This window comes from Buteo buteo, chromosome 4 (assembly GCF_964188355.1).
Source record: "Buteo buteo chromosome 4, bButBut1.hap1.1, whole genome shotgun sequence".
Classification (NCBI taxonomy): Eukaryota; Metazoa; Chordata; class Aves; order Accipitriformes; family Accipitridae; genus Buteo; species Buteo buteo.
This window is the reverse complement of record NC_134174.1, coordinates 47,112,072-47,137,011: the sequence shown is the minus strand read 5'-3', so window position 1 is coordinate 47,137,011 and position 24,940 is coordinate 47,112,072. Positions and strand designations below refer to the sequence as shown.

Genomic DNA, 24,940 nt, shown 5'->3' with positions numbered 1-24,940 from the left:
CACCCCAAGAACCCCCCCAGTAAGCTTGTACACTTGTCAGCTCTCCTCTGCTCACCAGTATAGCGTCTGTACTGTCTTTGCCTAATGCTGCGTCTGTTGAGCGGCACAAGGATAGGTGAGCGACCCGTAACTAGTGCTGCAGTCTCAGACTGTCACATCTTGTTCGACTGCCCTACGCAGTGTTGAATTCATATGGAAGCACCTGGCTGGCCCTTGTGAGACGACTCTTAAGACTCTTCAGCATCCAGTGAGGTGGCTGGGCTTCGGGCATCCGCCCTTTCCCCACAGAGTCACTGTGTAAATAGCAGAGACATCCATCCTGCATGGACTACCTCCACCACAAGCCAGCAGCCCTGAAGTAGGATGCTTTCCAATGTGTTACCCCATGCTCCGCTGTTAAAGATGTCTGAGGTACCCTACAACCTTGGGCAGCTGAGGTCCACCAGCTCAGATACCACAGTGTAGATTTTGGTGCAGCTGAGCATCTCGCACACGATCCATCTGCCTGATTTCCCAGGCCTCGCTGTATATGGATCATGCCAAAGCCCAAATTTCCAGTAAACCAGCCCAGTTGCTCCTTAAACCTGCTGTAATGCACTTAAAAAGCGGCTGAGAGGGGACAGATGCACACCCTGACGTTTTGTCCCACCTTTCTTAATTTCTCCCGTTCTTTAATTTGGTTCTTCTTGCCCCATCTTTCTCCATCCATGCTCTTGCAACTCTGCTGACGCATGGGTTTTAAGGCCATGATGCAAAATGTTGTTTCTCCCGGCAGCGGATGAGCTATTTCTCTTCGGCTGCCCCTGAAGCGATGATTATCTCGAGGGGAAAAAAAAATAATAATAGCAGTAATTATAATATTAATAAATTTTATTTATTTTATCGTTATAATTCGAGATTTTGCCGCTCAAGTGCGGCAACCGGGAGGGGGGAACGGGGTTCTCCGCCCCCGAGGGACCCCCCCCCGCAGCAACCCCCCCTAGCCCGGGCCGGGGGGGTGGTGGTGGTGGGGTCCCTCGGGGGCGGGGCAGAAGCGCGGGCGCAGACGTGATTGGCTGGCCGTGCCTTGAGTGACACCATCGGCGTGTCGCCCGCCTCCCGCGGTGGCGGCTGCTGCTGTCGCCGCGCAGTGTCCGCAGCCGGGGCAGCGGTGCCTCCTTCTCCGCCGCTATGGGCCGCGGGGCCGCCCCGCTCCGCCGTTTGCTGTTATCGTTGCTACTTCTACCTACCGCGGGGACGGGCGGACGGGGAGCCGCCTTAATGGTGGGGGAACCGGAGACGGCGGAGGAGCTGATGGAGTACCGCGACCCTTGCAAAGCCGGTAGGGGAGCGGGCGGGCTGCAACTCCGGGAGAAGTTTGCAAGCACGGTGGTGGCGGACAGGTGTCCCTGCGAAACGCTCCTCGCTAGCCCGGTACTGCGCGGGGGGACCGGCCCCCGGCTCACCTGGCCGCGGCGGAACCCACCCCTCACGTCACCCCCCCCCCCGCCCCGGCCGGGAGCCGCCTCGGCATCCCGCTGCCCTCCCAAACCCCAGCGGGCACCCGGCGAGCCGCCCCACTCCCCTCCCCGCCCCGCTCCCAGTCCCGCCGGTGCGGAGGGCTTCTGGCTGCCCCCCAGCCTGCGCCCCCGCCGCCCCCGTTACCTGCGGGTTGCAGCCCCGGGTAGGAGGCTACGCCTGGGGTTTTCTTAAAAAATTATCCCCCGCTCCCCCCATCTCTTCGCTCACCCACCTGTTACCCGCCCCTCCCACTGAGGTCTCCTCTGCAAAGCCAGGGAAAGGCCCAACGGTGCTTTACAGTCTGGTGTTGGGCGGTTGGTTTTGTTGGCGTTCCCCCCACCCCCCCAACCCCAGGCTTTTTCTGTGCATTTTTGCAGCCCGTTGGCAGCTGTTCCGACTTGTCCCCGGGTCTGTCTGGCCCGAAGTTGCGGTGCGTGCCCCGGAGAGCAGGAGCACGCCAGTGCTTTGCGGGCTGCCTCCCTGCCGGCGGCTGCACGGGCTGGCGCCGGGGCTCTCCCAGGGCTCCCCGGCGGGCAGGGAACCGGTGCGGCCAGCCCCGGGCACCCGCCGAGCCTCCCGGGGTATCCGGATACTTTTCTAGTCGCCTGCGTGCGAGTTACCGCATCCTCTCCAGGAAGCCTCCGGCTGCTCCCTCCATCCCTTTTCCAGAGTTTTTCGTTCCCGTGTTAGACTGCGCTCGGTGGTTTCTGAGCTCGTTGTAACCCTTTTTAACCGTTTGATTCTCCAAGAGCTTCTGTCATTCCGAGTATCTTAATTCGAAGGGAATATGAAACCTAGGTTTTCTCTTTGGAAAACTGGGTGGTACTCTTGATCTGTCTGTTCCTCCGTTTGGTTCCAGCTATCAGCGAACATCGTGAATTGCTTCTCTGCTGGGAAATCGGCAATCGATACCTTGTTAGTCTTGTTCCATTTACAGATAACTTTGTGCAAAGTCCGATTTTCTTAATGCTGTAGGAATCAAAAAAAGGAAGGAGTTTCTTTGTGTGTGGTGTTCTCGGTCTCTCTTTTGAGTTGGGGCTTTGACCCCCAAATGCTCTCCTAGCTGTTCTTCAGTGTCCTTTGGTGATAGCTTCCCTTGTTATCAGCTCTCTCCTGACTGCTTTTAGGGGACTTCTGGCCGTATCTGCTCACATAGATGAGCTCTGTCAAAGCAATGTCTATGAGAGCCCCTCTGTCTGTATAGCAAGTTGTTTAACTGGCCTTGTATGTGGGCTCTGTTTTGAGTGGTGGATTTTATTCCAAAATTCATCTCAGTCCTCTTCTCTCCTCAGAGTTTTTTCTGCACAAAACATTTCCTTGATCTGTAAGTCATTTGTGTTTTGATATATAGTTGTGTGTGTGTGTGTTAATTCTTTTTAATCTATATGGGACCTAGCCCACCCAAACATGCTTTACTGTATTTGTGTCTCCTTCTAAATGGTAATGAACTAGTGTCTCTCCAGTGAAACTGGTTGTTAGTGATGCAGCTATGGTTCAGACCTGGAGAGCTGCAGGTACAGTGCTTTGGCCTTTCTGTCTGAAAATGCATTATCTTTGCTTTTTGCTCAAAAGTATGGCATCATCTCCAGTGAGTCTCACTTGCACTTTGGACTGTTGGGTATTACTGTCAGGTCAAGTATGAGGATGAGGAATGCTCCTTTAAGGACCACGTGCAGAACACTTACTTTAGTACATCAGACAGGGAGCCTGTGGCAAAAAAGGAAAAAACGAAATTTCCCCAACCTGCCATTTACCTGCCTTTGCTGTAAGACCCTTTCTGTGTCCTGCAGTCCCTCCATCTTCCAGGCTCTCTACCTCTCACTTCTGTACATACACAGAGAAGAGCCTGGACTGCCAACGGCAGCCTCCCTTCGTTGTACATCCTCATCTCCTCTCCTGGTGGGCAGAAAAACCTTATGTGTTATTCCTGTCAATTCAGTCAGGATCAGTCGCAGAAATGATCTTTATATTCTGACTTCTCAGTGTTTGTCTCTAATACTTTTCCAATGTCTTCTTTCTGATAGAAAGAAAGGAGCAAACAAGACCTCTGGAGGTCACACAGTCCTTTTCTGGAGCCCAGCACTAGGCTGGTGTTTCTGACCATGCTGGCACATATCTGTTTGTGGAGGAGGCTGCCAGGCAGCACTGCTTTGGCTTTCCTGTTGTCTGACCTGAGGCTCCAGTCCTGCAGTTTAAGTCTGCCTTTGTCACCCAGTCTGCTGGGTGTGGAGGACAGTGTGGTGCCTTCTGCTTTGCTGCAGCCTTTTTCACTGGTGAGCACCATTACCGGCTTTCTCAAGTTTCAGTCTTTTCTGTAGAAGAAAAAGACTCTGGCTCTTTCAGTCTGTCCTGAGTGGCTGTATTTCCTGACTCTCTGATCCAGTTTCTCTCCATGTGGGCTGTATCAACCTAAAGTGCAGAGCACTTAGGGAACAAGACACTCCTTATGTGCCATGTACCTGTCTCTGTGCACTGAAGGGCTCCACTTTTTAAAGTCAGCCCCAAAGAAAGCAAGCAGGACTTGTACCACATGGACACATGTTAGACCCTGTCTGTCCTCCTCCCCCTGCCTTGCATTTGCAGCCTTCTTTCTCTTCCAGTACTAGACCATCAGGAGAGCTAGGCTGGTGTTCACTGCTGCTGCAAACGCCGTCCCAAAGGGTTAGTTCAGCCAAGATCAATGAGTGAAGACATCTATTTCTGTAAGTGAGATGAGGTGAAGACAACTCTGATGGAGTTGGCCCTCCAAGATGGGCTATGTCAGGGCTGTTGTCTAATGCCTATGAAGGAAGTCTATCATGCTCTGTTCCTGAGGTGTTATAGCAGTGTGTCCTGGTTTCAGCTGGGATAGAGTTAATTTTCTTTCTAGTAGCTGGTATAGTGTTATGTTTTGGATTCGTTTGAGAAGAATGTTGATAACACACTGATGTTTTCAGTTGTTGCTAAGTAGTGTTTAGACTAAGTGAAGGATTTGTCAGCTTCTCATGCCCAGCCAGCAAGAAGGCTGGGGGCGCACAAGAAGTTGGGAGAGGACACAGCCAGGACAGCTGACCCAAACTGGCCAAAGGGATATTCCATACCATGTGTTGTCATGCCCAGTATATAAACTGGAGGGAGTTGGCCTGGAGGGGCAGATTGCTGCTCAGGAACTAACTGGACATTGGTCGGCGAGTGGTGAGCAACTGCATTGTGCATCACTTGTTTTGTATATTTCAATTATTTTATGATTATTATTGTCATTATTATTGTTGTTGTTGTTATTGTTGTTATTATTTTCTTCCTTTCTGTCCTATTAAACTGTCTTTATCTCAACCCACGAGTTTTACTTTTTTCTGATTCTCTCCCCCATCCCACTGGGTGGGGGGAGTGAGTGAGCGGCTGCATGGTGCTTGGTTGCCAGCTGGGGTTAAACCATGACACAGTGACAAGTCTTCTTAACTTTCTTGGGCCTGAGTTTCTCCGTTGGTGGGACACTGTCAGTATTTGTCTAGAAGCATGGCTGGCGAGAGGGTAATGATTGCAGTTGTGCTGCGGAAAGCTCAGGTGCCTGGTATGTTTTGCGAGGGAAAGTTTTTGATGGTCTGTGGAAACAGCTGGCACTGTGAGACTTGTGGTGATGTTTCAGTTGATGCTGTAGGCACAGGCCCCTGTGTACAGTCTTGTGGCTGCAGATTGTATGCAGGCTCTTAGCCCATTGCAAAGACAAACTGCTGCTCCACTTACGTGTTTTCCAAAGCTGTTAAAACTATAGTGCATTACTTCTTTTTTGCTGGAGGCTAATGGCTGTGACCCAGAGGCCGTGATGGATTTAGACCTGGCAGGTTATGAAGTGAAAGCTTGCCAGTTCCTCACCCCCCCCAGCTCATGCCCTGAGGTTTAGTGCAGACTGTAGATGGTTGATCTGCTAGACGGGGAGTGAAAAGCCTGGCACACGCTCCTCTCTGTTGCATTAGCTAAGGGTGTAATAATCTCCAGCAGCAAAGCAGGATGGACAGCACAGGGCAGTAACCTCCTAAATCACTGCAACTACTGAGCTACTGGTATAAGCACATGCCCAGTTACCAGGGCTCAGTCGATGGGCCGTAACTCCACTGCTGCTCAACCTCTTAACTCCAGCTGTCCAGGATTTCCTTTTCCTAATCTGTGTCTGCTTCCCTGCCTTTTTGATAGGGTAGAAAGAGAGGGCAAAATGCCTGTATGGCTGATAAATGGACAGTTGAGGCAGGGCTGCACCGTCGGTTTGAGTTGCCAGGGTAGGTGACAGTGCTGACTCTGCTGGGTGGGTTTTGCTGAGTGTTGCAGCAGGTCACTGGAAGGCTTTTCAAAGGGAATGGTACAAAGGTTCCTGCCCAGATCTGCTTCATTATAGATGGAAAAATGTCGTAAGCCTGATGTGCTTCGGGTAGATCTGCTGCTTAGAGGGTCCAGCTAAGGATACCCAGACCAGAGTGCCGGTCTGAGGGAGGCTGCCTGACAGACAGGCAGCAGGAAGAACTATGGATGCCTGGTAAACAAAACAAGCTCATCCTTATGGGGCTCCTCAGGCAAACTGGAACCAAAGGAATTAAATAGGCTGTAATTTGTTCTGGTAGTTATTTTGAGAGCTGGGCGCTGAATAACTTGTTCCCTGGATGTTTACAGACTCAATGATCCCTTCCCTCCAGGGGCAGCCCTGTTATGAGGCTCTTTTCCACTTGCCAAATCAGCAGGTGAGGAGAAAAAGCTGCAGATTGGTCTCAGCATCTTAGTTCCTGGGTACTTTGGCTCCTAGTATGGTGCCTGCTGCCCTTTGTGAGCTGGATTTGTAGTGTTGCTTCCCAAGGCCTGGCATTTCCCTTGGTAGCTCATCTTCCAGGGTGGGATCCATTGAGGGTGTCCTGTGTTGGAGTCCGCTGTTTCTGTCTGCTCCGGCTAGGCTGTTTATTCTTGTATGACATATCTTGTCTATAGGCTGACAGAGTCTGGACACAGGCCAACCTGCAAGTCTTGACTCCCAGGCCAAGCAGGCGATGCAGTGTTTCTCCTTGCAGGTGTTTGCATTAGGAGACAGGCAGATCTGCCTGCCTAGCCGTGTGCTCCTGAGGCAGAGACCAAAAGGGTCTCAGGCTCCTGCTGCCTGTGCGTGTCTCAAATACCCTTCAGGGGTGTTTGCATTGCTGAGGAGAGCCAGACTGAAGAGGAATTGCATATAGGTACAAAATGAGCCTTGCAAGCAAGTTCAGCTTCTTTCTGTGAGACTTTGATCAGAGAAATGCCTTTTGCTCTGGGCTGTTGCTTGCAGTGCTCCTGAGCAGGCAGAGCCTGGTGTGGGAAGGCTGCAAAATGGGAGCGGGCTCTGGCAGGGAGGTAGCACCTAGAAAGTGAGTTAGTCCCTACGGATATTGTAGAGTGCTGGGGATGTGAGCTCAGAAGGGGAAGAACTGAGGCAAGAGGTACAAGGGGGCACCCTTAGGGAATTGAGCAGTAGATGCCTCTCTCCTTTTTCTTTATCACTAGAAAAGTTGTTAGAGAAGCAGTTTGGCAATGATAGTGCAGCTTTTCCTGCCAAACCACTGCTCCTTCAAGCATGGATACTGCTTGCTCAGTTGCAGGGTACCACTGTGCATCCCTGTTCCTGCTCCATCTGCTGATTTGATCCACCAGCTTCTAAATGCCCCACAGCAGGGGTCTCACACCCCGAGTGCTGTCCTGAGAGAAGCTCTCACAGAGAGACGTAACTTGTGCTTTACTGTCATTCTGTTCCTCCTAGCTCTCCCTCTGTATAGGTGCAGTGCCTTTTGTTCTGGAGGCAGCAAATTTCATTTGGGTTGTGGTGCAAGCATCTGAAGTCGCATACAGACATTTCTGTGGGCACCTGAGGAATTTGCTGTTAGGAACTGAAAGCCTTGAGGGGGTAATTAAATGAGAAAGTGGAGAGAGGATCTGTAAAGTCCAGGTTGCTTGAATATTGCTTGGGTTTTGAGTGTGATGCAACTGCTGTTTTCTCTGTTGGAAGCACAGATCAGTCATGTTAGCGGGGCAACTTGAAAGCTCTTTGCAGGCTGCACTGTGGATCCAGCCCACTCAGCTCTTGATGAGGGCCTTCCTGCAATCTCACAAGTTGTCCTGTTCAGTTTGGCAATGGTGGGAGCACTGGCAGAGCATGTGCCAACCTGCCCTTTGCTTCAGAATCCCAGATTCCTGTGGAGGAATCTCATTTGCATCTTACAGATTTTCCATAAAACTTTGAGGCTTCTGAGCTGGCATGGAAAGCTTAAGGGAGCTGCAGTGAAGCTGTGGTGAGGGTACCAGTGCCTCTGGTGCGGGGCTCTGAGTTGTAAAAGTTGTTGGTGGGAGCCAACAGCTTACCCAAGGGCAGTCAGTATGGTGGTGGAAGTGCTGGGAGCTGAATCTTAGTCTCCTGACATTAGAAGTCATGTGGGTTTCCAGAAAATAAAGTTTCCTTCCTCCTTTCTTTGCCACCAGTAGTTACATGTGTGCTTTGAGGGAAGCGTCTGGGATGTAACACAGTCTGTGGATTCCTCGATGCTGGTGCAAACATTTATAGAGGAAGGAGAAAGCTCTCACCAGCAATCATTCCCCTTACATTTTTTCCCGGTAGGTTGCAGGAAGGGTTAAATGCTCAAGGAGGAAGGTGACTGAGTCTTTTTGGGTGGTCTGGGAAAGAATGAGAGAACAGACTATTCAGTCTTTAATTTACCTGCTTTGGGGAGGTGACAGCAGTTACAGAATGGAAAACAGGTGGGTGAGGCCTAGAGGAGATGCTGTCTTTATAGGTGCATTCAGGGATGCAGCTGTTTGCTGTTGGGGAGGCTGTATTTCACAGTGAGGTAGAACTGTAGCAAAAGCTTCCTCCTCAAAGGGAAGGTTTAAGGTGGCTTTTATTATAATCCTAGCCAAGCACAAGCTAATGGCTGTGGCTTTAAAAAAGAAAAATAACCACCAAACATTTTCTTGCAGCTAAAATTCCCAGGTAGAGAAGCCATTAGCCTGGGGAATTTGAGAGCAAAACCTTATGATCACTGGGAAAAGAAGCACTTGAGATCTGGGTCTGAAGTCCTTCCAGTGTTTAGCTGCCTATTTGGGATCTGACAAAATCATGCTTGTTGTTTGACACTTCTTGGACTGTGTTGGATCTGCTTGTCCTGCATGAGATGTAGCACTCAGTGCTATACCTACACCTTGGGATTTAGCAATGGACAGGACAAGGGATGGGCAAATTTAGGACAGGGGGCTTTTTTTTTTTTCCTTAAAAAAGGCTGGTAGGGTGGGGAAGAGGTGCTTGGAGTTGTCATGGATACTTCTCCACAAAGACCTTGTAGAGCTTTTATTGAACTTTGTATACTGGGGGCAGTGCACAGGTGTATGCCCTTAGCCATAGCCTGCCCAGGTTTGAGCAACGAAGACTGTTTGTTCCTCAGGTGTTCTGTGGCATAAGATAAGTAAATCAGAGAGCCCCAGCCAAAGGCATTTACAAAGTGTGCTGCAAGTCTTCTAGGCTTCAAAAGTCTACAAAGCCGATGATTTTGGTTTGAGGCACTTAACTGCTTGTGTAATTATATTCTACCTTCATAGTTGTGCTTGGAGTTTTTATTCTCTTGTCCTAACCTCTTGTGCGATGTGCCTATGCTTTGCTGGACGGCTAATGCAAGAACTAGCTGCATTTTACTGGTAAGCCTCCTCTTTCTCACTGCTAAAACTGTGCTTGTGGGTGTCTCCCAGGTGAGTGGCTGCTGCCCTGGTCTGGGGAAGAGCTGTGTGACTACAAATACCTGCTGCAGTGTGTTCAGGCTCACACATTTGTACCTGGGGAAATTGCAGGTGCTGTGTGCCTGATATACTGGATTTTCTAGCCTCCTTTCTCTAATACATCCTTTTTTTTTTTTTTTTCTTCACATTGCCTTTGCTGCAGAGACCCTTGTGCTTTCTGCCTGCTTCCCTCTGAGTTTCCCACAGATCTGTTTTAGATGTTCCACTGTCTCCCTTTTCCTGAAGCTCTCTCCAGTCCCTGCCTGGAGAATTGCTAAAGTCCTCTTCTGCTTTCTGCCTCAGGTGTCCTGCAATGCTTTCTCCCCCAGGCTGTGGGGTACTCCATCTCCCCTCCCACCCCAGCAGTAACTCATGCTGTTCACCCAGTAGTCAGCAGATTCTTCCATCCTTGCTCACGGAACAGAAGCCCTGAGCTACGGTGTGCATTGACCTGCCGTGTTGCTCTTGATGGACTGGTTCTGTGCAACAGGCTGTTTGCTGTGATAGGTGGGCTGCTGTGGTGCCAATCTCCCCTGCCCTTTGGGAAATGAGAGGGAAATGGTGGGGCTGGCTTCTGTGAATCAGAGTCCAGAGGTGTCTGTGCCAAGGGGAGAACACTGACCTGATGGGGAGGTCTGTATGCTCATTTTGGAGACAGGCAACCTTGGAAGGAAGGAGGCACCTCTGCCACTGAATGACCGGATTGTCCTGGATCACGAGTATTGCAGGTATGAACCTGCAACAAAACAGCTTTCAACTAGTGCTGAAATGTGCTTTCACTGCTCAGAAGGGATGGATGATTGAGCAGAAACTGGCTGTTGTTTTGATTCAGCTACTAGGTCTTCTGGGGTTTTTTGGTTTTTTTTTTCCTCCTTTGTTGTAGCTGCGCTCCCAGAAATGCTGATCTCCAAGGGTGCCTGTATTTTGATGTTCAGATCCACTCTGTCACTTCCTGAAGAGGAATAGTCAATAGAAACCGCTTAAATGTGCAAGGAAGCCCTTGATTAAAGAACTCTCAATGATTGATTGCTCTTTCTTGGCCAGTTTGTGTCAGCCCAGCTTGGAATGGAGAGAAATGTTTAACTGCATGTTGAGAAGGAAGCCCAAGTGGTACCCCAGCCACTGGTAAATCACCTTCTGGTTTGACTGATATAAATTTTCAGAGACCTGCAGCTGCTGCCAGTCCATGAATCAGCTCAGCTTTAGACCGCACAGAAATTCGCATCCTCTCAAGTCATTTTGTATTTGTGCAAATGTCAGCACCCAAGCAAAAAGCATCTATTTAACCTCCCCATCCACAAACCCCAAAGCTGCTTGCAGAACAAACCATACCACAGTGTTACAAGACAGCAAGTTCAAGACTGCTGAGCATTTTATCTCCTCCTCTTATGAGTTAGAGTTGGAGTACAGTTGAGTCCCTTTGTCTCCTTATTAGAAGCTGGTTGATACGGTCCTGGAGGGTGCTGAGAATTACCTTTCTCCACTTCTCATGTGGGTGTTGCCAGTCTCCCACCCTGCCTGCACACAGCATTATGTAATCTGCAGCATTTTCATTTGTTCAGAACTTTGGCAAAATTAGCTGGTTTTGTTGGTATTTTGCATGCTGAAATTCAGATGAGACCTGCTGGGGGTTGTTCATTCATTTCAGAGAGCAGAGTTTGGAGGAGAGAGATTTATTTACAAACTGTGCCCTGGCTCCTGCTAGCAGTGGCTGTACCTGACAGACATGCCTGTCCCTGCTCCAGGGGCAGATGTGTGTTGTGGAAGTTGAGGACTGCCCGCACTGATGTGTGTGTTGGCAGGATGCTGTGTGAAGAAGGTATTGGTTCAGCAAGGCATTGGTTTTGCTTAAAAATTCCTCAGATATAAAAATACTTAAATGCACTGGACTTGCAAAGTCAAAACTCCCTCTTGCAGAAATGCCAGCGCTATGTCTACTCTGGAGCTTGTGATGTAGCTTCTTGGGCATGTAGGTAGACTGGAATGATGTGACGTGGACCTCTGTCTTGAACAGTTATCCTGTGCAACGAGTCTACTCTGAGACTGCCTCAAATACAGGTAACAAAGGGGACTTCTGGCTGCATTATCCGTGTCTCTGTTGCAGAAGTTGAGTAGTGGGTAGCAAATGAGGCAGCTGCTGCAGGGGAAGCTTGGACAGCTGCATGGCAGAGGTGTTGGAGTGGTACTGGAGTCAAGAGGCACCAGACTGAGAAACTGCAGTTGGGAAATTATTCTGGCAGGCAGTGGGGGAACCTAATATAGTGACCTACATGTTAGGTGGCCTTTAAAAGGATGGAAATCATGCACCTGCATTTCCCTTACTGAGTAACTTGGGCCTAAGCCTTGGGTGGCCTATTGTCCTGGCTTTGGCTGGGATAGAGTTAATTTTCTTTCTAGTAGCTGGTATAGTGTTATGTTTTGGATTCGTTTGAGAAGAATGTTGATAACACACTGATGTTTTCAGTTGTTGCTAAGTAGTGTTTAGACTAAGTGAAGGATTTGTCAGCTTCTCATGCCCAGCCAGCAAGAAGGCTGGGGGCGCACAAGAAGTTGGGAGAGGACACAGCCAGGACAGCTGACCCAAACTGGCCAAAGGGATATTCCATACCATGTGATGTCATGCCCAGTATATAGACTGGAGGGAGTTGGCCTGGAGGGGCAGATTGCTGCTCAGGAACTAACTGGACATTGGTCGGCGAGTGGTGAGCAACTGCATTGTGCATCACTTGTTTTGTATATTTCAATTCTTTTATGATTATTATTGTATTTTATTATTGCTATTATTATCATCATTATTATTTTCTTCCTTTGTGTTCCATTAAACTGTTCTTATCTCAACCCACAAGTTTTACTTTTTTTTCCCCCAATTCTCTCCCCCATCCCACTGGGTGGGTGGAGTGAGTGAGCAGCTGCGTGGTGCTTAGTTGCTGGCTGGGGTTAAACCACGACACCTGTAGTCAGTAGCTCAAGCTAGATGTGGGCAGGGGAGTGATAAAACAGCAAGGGTCTGTGCTTCTTTTATGGAGCCTGTCAGTAGGGCTCCGGTCAGAAGAAACTGCAGTTCAAAGTTATATGCACCTGGCTTTGGATGTCTTTGATACTCCAGAGGTCTTGGCCAGGCTTCTGTGGCCAACGGATCTTACACCCTGCCATTGTCCAGATGCTTCTCTGTTGGTTTGTCTGCTGCCTGTGCATTCCTGACAAGAGTAACCCACAGCCCTTTAGGTAAAAGTGAGTTTTGAGAGGTTTTGGGCAGTGGGCCAAGAGCTTTCTGAGTTATTTGCACAGTGTGACTTGTGGTGCAGTCTGGTTTTTGTGGTTCTATTGCAGTTACTCAGATTAGAGACCCATAGACCATTTCGTTTTGTCTGTGCTGGCACTGCTGACCTGGGAAGGAATGGATGCACTCATTCTTGGGGCTGACCCTTCGGGGGGGCTGGGGTGGCCTCTTGGGCTGGCTTTGCCCTGGCTTTGCCCTGGAAAAGAAGCCCGTTATGTGCTGTGCTGTTGATGTTGGAAGTGTATTTTGCTCAGTGATGCTCTGAGCTGCAGCTGGCCTGTGTATCAAGCTGCTGATGTGTTGTGCAGTTGACCGCTGCCTGGATTTAATCTCTAACCTTTGATTGTTCTTGAAAGCATGTTCTGGGGATTGCATTCCCACCCACACTGCTCCTGTGACCCCTTCCATTTCCTGGGTGTCTAAGTACAGAACAGAAAAGATTCATTAACCTGGCAAGTAACCTCTTTTTATGGGGTAAGTGATTTTCCGTCACGCTTTGTTAGATCCTATTGATTTCTGGTTTTCCCCTCTTTGGCCTCTTCTGCCATATATTCTCTTCTTTGTCATGCTTCAGTAGGAAGGTGATATGTGATATGCTGGGTTTTTTTTCGCTGTTTCCTGGGCAGAGAGCTGGGATCTCCTAAGGCAGAGACTTGGGCACTCAAGCAATGGCCTTTTCTTGGAAAGCTTTGTTGTCGAGGTAAACTGCTGGTTAGTAATAGAATGTAAAACCTCCCAGCTGCCCTCTTTTTTCCTTGACGTTGAGAAGAGCATTTTCTGTCCTTTTGCCCTCTTTCCCCATTGTACAATCCCTCATCTCCTGGCAGAGGTGCAATGTGTTTGCCATGGGGTTTGCAAGCATGCATGAAATGGAGAGCCTCAAACCATCAAGTGTGCCTGCTCTTTCTGTCCTCCTGGGTGATGTCAGTGGCTGGGTCCTGATGCTTTTGCGGTGCCTGTGTATTTCATAGCTACACCTCTGCTTGTTGTGAAATAGAAGGAGCTGCCAGGTCTGGGCTGTCCCACTGGCTCATTATTACAGAGGTAGACTGTGCCAAGCATGAGGGGAAGAGGCATGTCCTTAGAGCTGGGTGGGAGGGCTTGGGGGTGTGTCCTGTTTCAGGAGGAACAGGACATTCTGTGCAAAATTCTATCCAGGGAATGGGGAAAGTGTTTTCTTCCCAACGAGTTCCCCTCTGCCTGTGCACATTTGTGTATTCCTCCCTCTGGACAGTCATCTTTATACTAACACAGCTATTGCAGAGATAAAATATTACAAAGGTAAATGCTAAATACATGTTCTCTGAGCAGGAGAGCCTGTACCTCAGTTTTGAGAAGGCTGTTGCTGTTTACTAATGTGTTTGATATTTAGAGCCTTTCTGTGATTCAAGGCAGGTATTTCACTAGTTGGAGAAATAATTTTCCTTCTAAAAGTACACTTTTACCTTTCGTATTAATTTCTCAACTTTCATGGTTCTTGCTGAATTCCTCTTCATATATGCATGAATGTTTTTAGTAGTCTTGTGTAGAAGTACTGCAATTGAAGCATCAAAGACTTCTAAGGGAGCACTGCTGTTTCTTTTAGGCTTTTGTATTGTTACAGGAAGCCGTATTCCGAAGAAACGGTTGGCCTTTGCACTGTCCACTGGCCAAGCCTGTTCTAGTGCTGCTCAGGTTCAGCTGATCAGAATGAGGAGCTCTGCCCAAAAAGAGAAATAAAGCTTGCTGTGGCAAGGTTTGTCATCTAGGTTGTCCTGAAGGAAGATGCATGAAGAACAGATCCTATTAATTTACAAATGTTAGGCTGCACTTTCCCTAAAATAGGAAATTAAAGCCTGAGCGGTCAGTGAAGGGATATGAGCTCTGTTTGCAGACCAAGCAGACTGATTCACAGTGATGTGGGGTGGAGAGCTGTGCTCCTAGCTCTCAGCAAAAAAGGGCCTGGCTGTTTGGTGCCAGGCTGTTCGAAGGCTTGCTGTCATGGTTCACTACATTATGTGGGAGAAGGTGGAAAAGCTAATGGGAAGTTTTTGTAGGGAAAGAGAGTGGATACTTTGGTGAGTGGAATACACCAGGAAACTCCTGAAGACCTTACCAGATCATAGTCTTAACTTTTAGTTGTGAGCAGATGTGGGGAAACAAACCAACAAGCTCAAGAATCTTAAAATGCATTCAATTCAGCATTTAAAGTGGTTTTCCTCATGTGGCTTTCAAGGCTTTGAACTTTCAGTTTCTATGGGTTTTTTTGTTTCTTTTTTTTAAAGTTTCCTCATGTACTTCTGTCCTGGTTTCAGCTGGGATAGAGTTAACTGTCTTCCTAGTAGCTGGTACAGTGCTATGTTTTGAGTTCAGTATGTGAAGAATGTTGATAACACTGATGTTTTCAGTTGTTGCTCAGTAGTGTTTAGACTATAGTCAAGGATTTTTCAGCTTCTCGTGCCCAGCCAGGGCACCTGACCCAAACTGGCCAACAGTGTATTCCATACCATGGGACGTCCCATCTAGTTTAGGAACTGGGAAGGGGGGGGCAGGGAATCACCACTCGGGGACTGGCTGGGTGTCGGTCGGCGGGTGGTGAGCAATTGCATGGTGCATCATTTGTACATTCCAATCCTTTTATCATTACTGCTGTCATTTTATTAGTGTTATCATTATCATTATTAGTTTCTTCTTTTCTGTTCTATTAAACCATTCTTATCTCAACCCACGAGTTTTACTTCTTTTCCCGATTTTCTCCCCCATCCCACTGGGTGGGGGGGGAGTGAGTGAGCGGCTGCGTGGTGCTTAGTTGCTGGCTGGGGTTAAACCATGACAACTTCATTAACCCCAAAGGCTCCTAACATACCTTGAAAGGGGGAGCAGTAATCTGTTGTTAATACAAGTTGGAGTAGAGATGTTGGAAGGTCTCGTAGAAAAACTGGGAAAGCTGGCAATGTTGCTATCAGCAGAAGGTGGCACCGTCAAAGGAGCAGCTGGATGTGGGGCTGGCTGGGGAGGCTTGGGACTCTTTAAAGTATGCTTTGGAAGGACATTTGCTATCCGGTGTGAATGCAGGGCTGCAACTTGGTGACTTCCTTCCCTGCAGGACTGTTGTCAGAATGTCAAAGTGGCCTTTCAGTCAATATGATGCCTCAAGGGATTGTGTTTAGGGGCATGCAGGTATTCCTTCCTGTGTAAGGAGTGGACCGTTCCTCTGCTTCATAGTGCCACTGTGTGATGTGGGCAGCTGCTGCTTCCTTGAGGGCTGGCTGGAGGATGCTGTTGTCTGCCGGAGAGAGAAAGTCTGGAATAAGCCGTGTTCTGGAGGGACTGGAGGTGAAGGATGGGATTGTGTTGCAGGTGGTGCCTCTTCTCTCCTCCTTCTGCTGGTGGTGAGTCAGAGAGAGTGACGGATACACCAGAAGTCCTGTGCCTCCTGGGGCTCTTGTTACTCATTATCAAAAACCTGCCAGCAACCTCTGTCACACTGTCACAAGCCAAGGTCCTGGCATTGTCTCCATTCCCCTGCCTTGCCCCGAATTTTGCTAACATGCATGAATGCAGAGTCCTGAAACTCAGGTTCATGGTTCCAAAGTTCATGGTTTTGAGAATAAACAAAAAACTATTGTGGTGGCTGAGAGCTGGGTACCCCATTAACCCAGAATCATGAATATTTATCATGCTGGATTACAAAAGAACATAGAGACTATATTGTATTTCCTATAACTTTATTTCCATGGCATCTGTTCTTGGCGGGTCACTTTAATGTAAGCTTTGCTTATTTAGTTGCACACTTTAAGCCGATTAACTTTTTACTAATAAAATGTGTGTTGACTCCCTTTGTCCCAACTCCTGTTTGTTTGTACCTACACTCCTGTGACAAAGAGTCACAGAGAACTGCTTTAAGCTCTGTCTAAATGCCCCTGCTGGAAGCTTTGCACGAGCTGAATGTGTCTGGGGGTGATTTCAGCCTTGCATTTTCTCTCTCGTCCTCTCGCTGCCTGGAAGCTGGGCCCTGCAAAGCAAGCTCTTCTGAACACCGCCTCCACTTCTGAAACAGTTTGTGGTGCTTTGGGGTTTGGCAGGAATGATCCAGCCCGTTATTGTTGCTCACTGAGCTGGGTCAGAATAAAACTATGAGTGGGGGGAGTTGGAGAAGCTTTCCAGCCATGAAGACTGATCTGTGGCTCTGCATGTTCAGTAGTTTCCCAGCTGGTAACCACACTATTCCTTCCCTGCTTACATACCTTGCCCTGTCATTCGATGCCGAACATACTGCATGTTTTACTGTGACTTCTCTCTAGGAACATCCCAGAGAGATGATTACATCCTGCAGCTTTATTAAAGGTCCTCTATAAAAATTCTCCTTTTCCACCAAAGACAGTTCAGACCAGAATTTTAAAGTTAGTTGGGAGCCTAAAGGTATGGATAAGCACTTGGAAAATGCTTTCTAAAGGCCTTTTATAAATGTGTTCCTTTGTATTTGGAGCTTTGCCAAAGCTAAAATGATCCCTTAGAAATGTACTGTTAATACTTAAGAATGGCTGAGATGCCTCAAAACAAACTCGGTAGCCTGTTTCCATCGGGCCAGCAGCAAATGCCAAGGGAGGTGTAGAAAAGTGGGGTAAAACAGAGTGATACATCCAAAAAGTCTCCCTGACTGTAGCAGACTCCACAGTCGCTGAGCCAGAGATGGTTCATTGTTTTTAATGATCTTGGATAGCTTTGTCTTCCATCTGCTTTCTTTTTGAACCTGCATAAGCTTTTAGCATCTATAGCCTCCTGGGATCCATTCCCCTCCTGGGAAGAAGTGCCAGAGCTTAACTGCAGCATCCCTTTACTCTTTTCTTATCCACTTGTGAGTCAGTGCATTGGGTGTTGCAGAGGTTTAGTTAGTGTTGCCTACCAGTTTCCATCCTTGTTTCCTTTTAGACCAAAGCTTCCCATGTGTAGTGTCTGTCTAGGGGAGATTCAGAGGAACACAGCTGTTTTTAATAGCAGAAGATACTCATTCTTTGCTATTGCAAGAAAATCCTTGCTTTAAGAACTTGAGATCACACTACCTGGGAAAAAGGAGGGGAAATGTTGAGGGCACTAGCTGCCATGCTCTACACCTCATGGAATTTGGTTAGTGCTTCTCTGCAGCATGTTTTGCAGGTGAGCATTGGACTGCTCAGGTTTGAGGGATAATTTTGAATGTGCTCATTAATTTACTTGCAGTGGAGAGGGTATGACCAGAGGAGGTGTGCGCCATTGCTCCCCCGTCCCCTGTCCTCTCCAGGGAAGTGTCTAACAAATTGTAGTGGGAGGTGATGGAAGGAAGGACAGTGTAGGAGGGGGATATACTCACCACTGTAGTACCTGCGCATCATCTAGTACTGGAAGTTTGAAACTCCTGTTACTTTGTTAGAGATTTTGGTGAGGTTTTGTGTCTGAAGGCGTGGTTTCAGAAAACATCTTGTGTTTGTGATGGCCCTGATTTCAGGGAAGGGCATTGTGCCTTTACTACTGGACACCTGAGAAAGCTGATAAAAAAGTTGTTCTTCACCCAGTCTCAGCTAACCATTTGGCTGCTGTGATATGGTTGTATGGTGGACATAGACAGCTCTGTGTTGTGGCATCTACAGATGGCTGCTAGTGGTGTTCATCCCATAGACAGTCAGCGGGTGAACCGGTGAGGTTAGGAAGAATAAAAAAGACCATCTTCATACAGTCAGTAGCAGATCTCTAGTAGTGCTCAGTCCGCTGTGTTGGATGGGACAGAAGTCAAGATATATGAAGGTAGTGCTGTGGGTGAGTTGGTTCTGTGGCTCGCCCTGAACCCAGAGCATGCTGGTCCAGAGTGAAGCTTTGCTTATATGAGCTTATAACTGGCTTGTTATAACAGCTAGTTTGGGATTCTGCTTAGGAGCTAGGGGTGATTTAGGAAGGAGCAGCTTTAAAGTGCAAGTGGTAGGAGCACTTCCTAGCTTGTGAAAGTTCACAACCTGTCCTCATTCTGATGGTACCTGGAAAGCATGTAGTGATAGCGCACCTCCTTCGGGTAGTTTATACACAGTATTCTCCACTGATGGCAGAAGTATGTGTATTTACTGCAGCGCATTGTGCGGGAATATTTGAGGTTTTAGTTATTGCTTCTAGATCTGTGAAGTTCCTTGGGTTGTCTTCCCCAAACTTCCCAATGGCTGTGTGTCCTGTATCTAGCACTAGTGGAGCAGATGAGGTTTCACATGAGTCATGATTGATTTTCAACATCTAGTGTGTGGATGTAAAAGGGCCTACTAGCAATAAGTCCAGAGAAATACATTGATGTGTTCCCCCTTTCCCTTGCTCTGACCCATTGTGCCACCTTCTGTCACTGATCTTGTAACCTTTCTTGTGCAGTCAGACTGGTGGGAAGACAAAACCAGCCTTAGCATGTGAAGCCATCACCAGCCATGGAAATACTGGTTCTCCATCTGACGGTACTCAGTTCCTGTGTGACAGCCATGCCATATCCTGCAGCAGGGACAGCTTTGATGTGAAAGGACACTGTGAACTATACTTATCCTGCCTAACCACCATTAAATACGAACAAAGTATAAATCTCTGTGCTGGATGCAAGCTTTTTCTTTGTGGTGCTGACACTATCTTTTTGTTGCAGCAGTTCCTGCTAGGGGCACAAAAAATTCAAGGATCTTGGTACTCTCGATTTCCTCCTGGCTGAATAATATAAAAACTGGGTTGACATGTTTACATCATTATTCTGTCAGCATAGTAGTTCAACAGTGTCCATCATACCAACATATCTCAGGAGTGGTGTGTATATTGCATGACTGTTGACTGTGGAGTATTTGAATGTGTCTGAAGACTGATGCAGGGCAGTAATGTCCAGATAAATGAATGAAACATGGACATGAGGCTACTTGTGTAGTTTTGTGTGAAGAAGAAATTGTCACGTGTTGGTTGCTTTGTTTGAGGAATGTTATGTTGGGAACAGAGTTATGTTTTCTGGACTACCTTAAATATTACATTTCTAAACTTCCTCAGACTCCGAGACCCTGGTAATACCCCTTTTTACCAGTGGATTTGCCTGCTCTCAGCTCTTCAGTGTCTGATGGTGAGGAAGCTCTGTCCTCTCTTGCAGGTGCATGAAGAGTGGATGAAGGTTTGCTCCCCTCTATACTGCAGATCTGGGCAAAATCTGGAGGGGAATCAGAAAAGTACAGCTTGAAGACCTCCATGCTAGGCAATGCTGCTTTATGGTGGTTTTAATCTTGTGCAAGGTTAATATTAAAAGTACGGGTGTGTACTATGCAAGGAAGCACGGGCATTTGACAGGTTAAAAGCTGTGGTGTTGATGTGGCTGCAGAGGGATAACTGACAGGAGGGGGAGCAGATCTGCTGCTGCTGGGTTGTTACAATAGCTGGAAACTCTTTCTGATGGAGGCAGCCTTTCTGGAAAGTGCTTGCATTTTGCTTTCCACTGATCCAGAGCTGGCACGGGAGTCCTGCTCCCTGAGAGGGCGAGCCGGGGGCAGATCTCCTTGCTCATCGTTTCTGCTAATGGTGGGAGAGAAAGGGATTTGCTACAGCTCTCTCAAGCTCTCTTGCTGAGCTAATCCCCTGTCTGTGGCATCTTCTGGAGGAGCAGGAGGTGTTGAAAACCAGCAGCCACTGGAGCAAATGCCTGAGCACTGAGTCTTCTTTCTGACCCAGCACAAGTGTCCTTCTGCAATAAATGAGCCACTTCCCGGTTTTGGTACCTTCCTTTTTACCAGTGGGGCTCGTGACCCTCCCTCCTGCCAGTGCCCAGGGGTGCTCATGGCAAGGCCTGGCTTAAGGCTGTGGGAAGCTGGAACTAGTTTCTAGTTTGCAGTTCTTTGGCCTGGAGTTTTTCTTGACATTGGCCTGCCTGGGGCTGGGAAGTGTTTTCAGAGCCTGAGCCAAAAAAAGGCTTTGCTGCCTCGGAGCAAGGCTAATGCAGGGAGACCTTCCTGGCACTGTTAAATCCTGGCAACTGCCTCAAAGCAGCTCTGTCCTCTCTCCCCTTTGCTCCCTGCTTTTGTCAAACTGCAACCTACCACTTCAAAGACAGGCACACTTCTGACACAAGACTTTGCTATCCAGAGGGCACAGACAGCTTGTCAGGGAAAGAAGTTGTCTTCATTCCCCGTGTAAAGACATTTTATTAAGGCTGGGAAATGTCAAAATTGAAGTTTGCTTTTGCACCTTCAATCCAGCCCTGCTTATGTGTTACGATAGTCGCTAATTATACGATTGCATGCTGCTGCTCCTGGAATAGATCCAGCTGTGGGGTGAAGGGGACTGATGATGACAGGGATCCTTTCTCTTCTCTTGCAGAGCCAGGGAGGTGCACACTGAGCAAGGATGAAAAAAGCCTCTATCTTTTAGACAGCTGAGCGGCACCATGGCAAAGTGTGTGCTGATGCTCTGCACCAGTGTTCCTACGTGGTCTTCAGTGGGCTGTGGCAGAAGTCTTTCCAAGGCTTCTTGGTACCTTTGTACTTTTCTGGGTGTTTGACATGGGAGCATATAGATCACTTGCAAAAGTGGCAAGTACTAGCTGCTGCAAAGGAGGGAGCGGAGCTCTGACACAGACAGGACTAGGCTAATGCACAAGGTGCAACTGGGTTGTTTCAGCAGAGGGATGGCCAGCAGAAGTGGTTATGGTGTATATTTTTACATTTATATGGTTGTATATTTAATGTAGCCTTGTAAATGTTTGTGAAGGCCTGGGATGAGTAACTCTGGATGATGGTTTGTTTTCAGGACAAGGCTGGAAAGGGAGGGATGGGCATACTGATGTAGAAGACCATCCACTGCCTAAGGAGGGCTGAGCAGCTTCTCTCTAAGCCAGCCATGTCCACTGATGCTGCAGTTGTGGCCACTTTATTCTGGCTTAAGTCTGGGCTGCTGCTGAGGAAGACAGTCTTCCCTCCCATCTTCCTTCTCCCAGTATCGGTGAGCTGTGGGAGCTGAGCGCAAAGAGGGACTGATCTGGCTGAGAACAAACTGTTTTTTACTGAGTTGGCAAAACCAAGTTGGTTTTTACTGTGTTGCTTCCCAGTCCTGTGAATGCATATGGTAGCACAGGAGAGGCCATAGGAACAAGTGACTGGGAAGGAAGAAGGGGAGAAAAGAGATAAAACCAGCTGCCTCTGGGAGTGTAAACCAACAATTCTGCAAGTTGCATGCACAGTGAGATGGTAGCTGTAGTTAATCTTCACTGAGACACCCTCCAGTTTCCATGAAGTTGTAGGAGATTTTATGTATTAGTGATCAAATGTGACTGGAAAGCACCAAGAATGAGTTAACAGTTTATGAAGGTGTGGAAGGTAGACCATATTTGCATGTGCATGAAGGATAAGCCTTGTTGAATGTCATCATCTGCTGGATGCTTTAAGCCAGTCTTGCTGCATGAGGGGACAGAGCTCAGTTAGGCTGGCCTCTCTTTCTGGCCTTCTCTAGGAGGTGAAGGATTAACAATGCCTCCTTCAAATTACTTAACACTATAGTTTTATGCTGGCTCTTCATATCTGCTGTGATGTGATACAATGCTGAATGCCGTGAAGAGCCTTTAAATGGCAAACCGCTTCCACCTGACTTCAGAGCCTTTGATTCCAGTCTGGAGCTGGGTCTACTAGCAGTTATATTTTGTATAAATTCCACCACCATCCCTTTGGAGATGGCAGTGTGTTGATTTTCCTTCCATACCCCATCTCCAGTGTACTGATTTCTGTTCCTGAGAAGACTTGTGTGTTCTGCAATGATATCCCCAAAAGCTACATCTTACCATGAGAGACAGACTGTGATGGAGAGCCTGAATATGTTCCTAGCACTCTCTGAGGGCAGCCTTCCATTACCATAGCCTTGTACTTGCATGTGCTCCAGGCTTCCTGCAGAGTTCAGGGCATGAAATAACTCCTGTAATTTGGACCCACGGGAAGAGGCTGAACTGGAGAGGACCCTGCAGTAACAGTGGAGGAAGCAGAGGTGGCTGCCACTAGCATGCTGAATCACACAGCATTTTCATTCATTCCAGCTGTTTAATGGGATTACATGAGGAGTGGCTTCTGCCTGCAGGCACTTAGTGCTGATGGAAATCTGCAGCTGTCTGGATCGGTTACGTGCAAATCCAATGCCTCCCCTTTATGCACAGGAATTTATGAATGACGGAAACCATGTGAATCAATTGCATGAGTAATTTTTCATGTGCTTCACCCTATGTCAGATTGGAGGGAGACTTTCAGTTAACTGTGTCTGTGGTCCCCCAGCTTCCCCAAAGAGGGAGGAGATGCTTTGGGATGGCCACTAGGTGTAGGAGTAGGATAGCTTTGGTGAATGTGAATCCCCTTGTCTTGGGCAATGAGAGACAGACCAGTGTGCAAGTGGATGTGGAGCAGAATGCTCTCATCTTTTTCTTGGTCTGACTGCCTTGTGAAGAGGCAAAGACATGAAACCCTTCAGCCTCAAGAGAGGGAAGGTAACTCCAGCACCTCGGTGCTGACCAGAGGCAGGTGGTCCCTCTAATAGTGGAGCACAGGGATGGGGAGCTGGGACATCCAGCTCTGCCTTGGATTCTATGACCAAAAAAAATTACTTCACTTCTTCAGGACAGGCTGAGAAACATATCTTTGGATGGCTCTTTGGGACATCTGTTTGGTGCCTGCTTCAGCAAGGTTTGTCTAAAGAGATGAGGTGGGTTTTATGGCGCAAGGCCTGTTCCAGTAGGTGCAGATTCTGCACTGTGCTTTCTTTGGGTGCGAGTATAATGTGCCGTTATTGACAAGGAAAATAGTGGCATCCATGTACTTTCCCCTTTGAATTTTTAAATCCTTCTAATAGCCTCCCCTGCATTTCCAAATAGATATTTATTGTCTGCTTCCCTGACCAGATCTACCTTTTGGAGAGCAGTATCCCTGAGTGAAGGCCTTACCTGTCTGTCTGCTCGGTCCTCCCATCTAATGACCATTAGTTTGGATGTGGTCTAGCTGTAATATGGCAAATGACCTGTTGCCAGGCAGGAACTGAGCAGGAAGCCACAGTGGGTACATTAAAAGTGAGGTGCTAATTTCAGATGGCACAGCAAAATGTGGAAACATGAAATTACAGCTTACATGGAAGGCCAGAGCTTCATTTATGCTTTGAGGAATTCTAACAGCTACAGCCTGCTGCCCCATGGTAATGTCTGGATGGGGGATAAGCGAAAAAGCATGCCTGTCCTATGAGTAACTTCCTTCTCTGGAACCAGGAGCAGGGGGTGGTTGTGCTGCCTGACCTGATAGATCTTCACATGTTGAGGTGTTCTTTACAGGTCTTTTCCAAAGTCTGCTCACTGTGGTCCGTAAAATGTGTTGCTGTGGTGGCATGATCCTGGGAGGAGGCAGCGTTTGGACCAGTCAGCAGCATCTGACTGTGGAAGGGGCTGAGGAAGCCCAGGCAGACCTGGGAACAAAGGAGCTGTTGCTGCAAGCTACGTGATGAAACTTTTCTCTGCGGAAGCCAGACAATCTCCCCATTTATTTGCAAGTGGCATTCGGTCACAGTTTTTTGGCAACATATGTGAACTGTTTAAATTAGCTGTATGAGCCATACGTGAAACAGATGCATATTCTTGAGCAGGCTTTTGTCATTGATGTTTGAGCAAGTGAAGGGTGCAGCTGGCTCACTTGGGAAGTGGGGAGCATGTCCTCACCCAGATGTAGTTAAGTGCTTGAAGTGAAACAGAGAACCAGAATGTTACAGAATGTGTGTTGATAAAGACTAACTTCTCATGGGCACCTACTGCATAAATAAGCTGAACGTATGTAATGACAGTTAACCCTTCAATGCTTTCCTGATTGCTCACTGCTGCTGCAGGATCACTTGTGTCAACAGAAGACTGTAGGTCTGTGACTCTCTTGCTGGTGTCTTTCACTTGTATGCTAGTATATTGACACACTAGTTTAAAGTTCTGAGGTCTGATTAGAGCACAATTCTACACCTTTCTGAGCAATCTTAGTAAATAGAGAGTAATGAGATCTTGTTGAAGAAAGCAGAACATTGTGACTGCTGTGGGTTTTGGGTGTGAATCTTGAGAGCAATTTTGTACAGGGAGAAATTTCACACGAAACTGATGCCTCTGTAACTGGAGTTGTGACAGCCTCTGAACTTTAAATCCTCATGGAGCTCTGTACACTGGGAGGATTGTGTTGCTACACAGTCCTAGATGCTCACTGTGGTGTGTATGGTTGGGACAATAAAAAATGGCCTTGAATATTGAGAACATTGACTTCACATGTGCCAACTGCGACGGGGTAGACCAAGGTAGGAGTTGCTGAGACTGCAGTGATGGTTGCTGTGGATGTTTGGGTGGCTGAGTTTAGCTGATGTGGGACAGTAACACTGAAAGACAAGAACGGGGAGTTTGTGGCAGTGGGGTTCAGAAAA

General features: G+C 47.9%; 1 protein-coding gene across 1 annotated transcript in view; it reads left to right on the top strand.

The window, feature by feature from the left end:
- Window positions 1–1,170: 1,170 nt before the first annotated feature.
- The window catches only part of TLL2 (tolloid like 2), a 99,301-nt gene continuing 75,531 nt past the window's right edge, over window positions 1,171–24,940 (top strand). Inside the window, exon 1 of the mRNA XM_075026914.1 lies at window positions 1,171–1,321. Coding sequence (XP_074883015.1) covers window positions 1,171–1,321 — 151 coding nt within the window. The remainder of the gene's footprint in view (window positions 1,322–24,940) is intronic.